The sequence below is a fragment of the Carlito syrichta genome, unplaced genomic scaffold (assembly GCF_000164805.1).
Source record: "Carlito syrichta isolate Samal-C Ts95f unplaced genomic scaffold, Tarsius_syrichta-2.0.1 Scaffold301768, whole genome shotgun sequence".
NCBI lineage: Eukaryota > Metazoa > Chordata > Mammalia > Primates > Tarsiidae > Carlito > Carlito syrichta.
In genome coordinates this window covers 185,001-188,469 of record NW_007245864.1, presented here as the reverse complement: position 1 = coordinate 188,469, position 3,469 = coordinate 185,001, and the positions used below count along the sequence as shown (strand labels likewise).

At 48.2% G+C, this 3,469-nt stretch overlaps 1 protein-coding gene across 1 annotated transcript in view; it reads right to left on the bottom strand.

Moving 5' to 3' along the window:
- Positions 1–3,240, bottom strand: part of CCDC40 (coiled-coil domain containing 40) — a 70,165-nt gene extending 66,925 nt beyond the window's left edge. Inside the window, exons 1-3 of the mRNA XM_008055195.2 lie at positions 3,212–3,240; positions 2,737–2,857; positions 647–1,175 (exon numbers count right to left, since the gene is read on the bottom strand). Coding sequence (XP_008053386.1) covers positions 647–1,175; positions 2,737–2,857; positions 3,212–3,240 — 679 coding nt within the window. The remainder of the gene's footprint in view (positions 1–646; positions 1,176–2,736; positions 2,858–3,211) is intronic.
- Between the last annotated feature and the right edge of the window lie 229 nt (positions 3,241–3,469).

The window sequence follows — 3,469 nt, the reverse complement described above, 5'->3', positions numbered from 1 at the left end:
CTCAGCCTCCCAAAGGCGTGGGATTACAGGCTGAGCCACCGAGCCCGGCTCTAATTTTTAAATTTATTGTAGAGATGAGGTCTCGCCATGTTGCCCAGGTTAGTCTCAAACCATGGGCTCAGGCAATCCTCTCACCTCTGCCTCCCAAAGTGCTGGGATTACAGGTGTGAGCCACCACACCCAGCTTACACATTTTTTTTAAACTAAAAAATATAAGATTGCAACTATTGTCATGGTTATTAGCTAGAGCTGTGCTGACCAATATGGTAGCCACAGGGTGGTTATATAAGTGTAAATTAATTAGAGTCTTAAAAAATTAAAAGGTCAGTTCCTTCATCTCACTAGCCATATTTTGAGGGCTCTGTAGCCATGTGTGACTAATGGATCATATTGGATCATGCATCAGTTCCTGGAGAGTTGGAAACCTGGCTGCCCTTACGTAGATGGTGGCTATGGAATGTCAACAACCTTGAGTTTTGGAACACGGGAGAAGAGTCCAGGATCTCTTGGCATTCCATAGTAGATCCTGAGATCCAAGTTTGCTGAGAAATTTCTAATAGGGATTGCAATTTGTATTCATAGTTTACCCTTAAGTTCTTCCCACAGGGTGATGAACCAAATGGGTAGTGAGACAGTGGCACAGAACAGAACTCCGGGCTACTCACCAGTCTGTGAGCCATGGGCCCAGAGGTGCCCTGGTCCTTTTGCTTAGATGAGCCTGAGGCTTGGTGGAATGGCTCTGTGGAGATAACTTCCTGTTCTCTAGATTGTGAAGGACCAGTAGCTTCTTGGTAGGAGCCTTCAAGACCAGCTTCAGTGCTAACCCTTTCATATAAGGAGTGAATTTCCTCTCTAGGTGGTTTCTGAGGGTGGGCATCTGAATAAGTCAGCTCTGTAGGACTGATTTGCCCTTCAGGGGATGGGGCTTCCATATCAAAATAGAATTCCCCTTCAGTTTCAACCTCTCCATCGAACTCAGCTTCTCCTGTGGCAACTACGTCATCATTTTTGACTTCCCCTCCAAATGCAGGTTCGCCTTCCATCGCAACTTCTTCAGTCTGGACTTCCCCTTCAAATGTGGCCTCCCCTTCCGTTTCGATTTCCCCTTCAGGATGCTCCATGGCACCAACAGCTTCTTCACTCTTCTGGTCATCGTCCTTCTTTAGTGGTGACACCTGTAATGGTGTGGCAGGGGAGAAATCGGGAAACAAAGTATAAAGGACCATATGAGGTTCCATTCTTTAGAGTGTAATTATACTGTTGGGAAAACTGCATTTATCTACATCTCTGCATCACTAAAAGATCACGTTTTGTGCTTTAATTTATCTGTGTTCTCTGTTTTTCAAAATCATTGTGCATCCTTCATTACAGGAAATGAGTTCTGAAAAACTCAGGACAACCCAAGAATTGAATATACTTGGCATTCCTTACCACGTCATCTTCGTTATCCTGTCCGTCCTCTCCTTCAAAAGCCGATCTGCTTTCTGGGCGAGACCTGGTTTCAAAGAAACAGTTGGACAGTTTTAAGTAATAGTTTTGTTTTTCTTGGCATTTATCTCCTCCTGAATTCTATATATCTATTTATTTTCTTGTTACTTTTCTGCTCCCCCACTAGGCTGTTGGCTGTGACTTTGCCAGCTATCACTAACTATAGGACTAGATCACACCTGTCAGGCAGCGGAGGACCACAACAGAATTGCTCTATGAATGAACAAAAAATATATTTATGGAAACATTAGAGGAACAGCACAATTAGACCACTCCAGGAAAGTCACCTTAAATACACTTGTGTCTGAGACAAAACTGGGGACAATAAATACACAGTAAAGAAAGCTGCACAGTCAGGATCAGTACTCTAGAGGCTCTCTGCGAATTTCTCCATGATTTACATAGTACAAGAATAGCATGATTCACGTTTTAAAAAATAATTTTTTTTTTTGAGTTGAAGTCTCACTCTGTCACCCAGACTGGTGTGCAGTGACCGCTCCCAGCCACCGCAGTCTTGACCTGCTGGGCTCTGGTGATCCTTCCGCCTCAGCCTTCCAAGTAGCTGGAACTACGGGCGCGTGCTACCATGCCCGGCTAATTTTTTTATTTATTGTAGAGATGAGGTCTTGCTAAGTTGCCCAGGTGGGTCTCGAACCCACGGGCTCAGGCAGGCAATTCACTCACCTCAGCCTCCCAAGGTGCGGGATTCAGGCTGAGCCACTGAGCCCGGCTTGAAAAATATTTTTTAAAAAATGAAAGATACAAGCTAATTTTTTTGGTCAGATTAATACATATGTGTGACATAAGACAATGACAGTTCCCTGTGATAGTCCCTTTTCTTCCCAAAATAGTCGTTGGTAATAATAAGAGATTTAGGGCTATATTCTTGCAGATGTTTTCTACACACGCGCGCGCACACACACACACACACACACACACACACACAATTAGAAATTATACCTCCTGTTTCACGTTTAGTCTCTTCATTTAATTTAACCTGGACCCCTTTCCATGTCAGTGCATACAGATCCACCTTTTTTTTTTTTTTAAACAATACAGGAGTATTTAAGGTGAAAACAAATTATTTAAAATCATTTCTATCTTTTCAACCAAGCATAAGCAAGCAGAGGCCCGGTGGCAGGGATTTTGCTTAATCACACTCTCTGTGCGTCTCAGTGCACCACCAAGGCCCCACCATAGTGCCCACGGTCCACCGCAGGACCGCCTTATGGCGGGGACCCGTCCCACCTCCTTTGCAGGAGGACGGGCTGGGCTGGTCTCCGGCCACAGCGAGCGGCCTCGGTGCAAGGTCCGGGGCAGCATCCGATAGACCCGCTCCGCGTAGGGTACCCCTGCTCTTAAGAGGGCTCTGCAGCAGGGACCACCAAGCATAGTGGTTGCCATGGTTATTGCCGGCGAGTGATTTCCGGGTCGTTATAGGGAGTCGTGCGCTCGGAGTAGGGGAAAGAGAGGGCAAGAGAGGACAAAGGGACAGGAGGTGAGAAATGAGAAGGGGCAGGCGTGAGGGGTGGGTGTGAGCCCGGAGGGTGGAGAAAGGTCCAGGAAATGGGGAGAGAGGAGACCGGTGGGAGGAAAGGGTCATGGAGGCGAGGGAGCGCCGAGAGGGGCTAGGGAAGGGGACGGCGTGGGGGCACCCGGTGCGGACGACCGAGGGTCGCGGCCTGGCCGCTCCAAGTCCCGGTGTCCCCTCGGCCCAGCTTACCCGCCCGCCTGGTCGCCCGGCTTCTCCATCTCCGTTGCTAGGCGACACCGTCAACATCCGGCGGGGCAGGGACCACGAGCGCCGGGAGGGCGGGGGCGGCCTGGGCCCCGCGCGGGGAGGCGCGGCCTTTGTGCCATTTGTATACACATAGAAACACATGTCATCTAGATATGTAAATATCTTAAAGCATAAACATGCGTTTTCTTTCTCGCTCTCTGTGTCCGAGCTCTGCCCCGCCTGGACTCAGGTTCCGTAAAG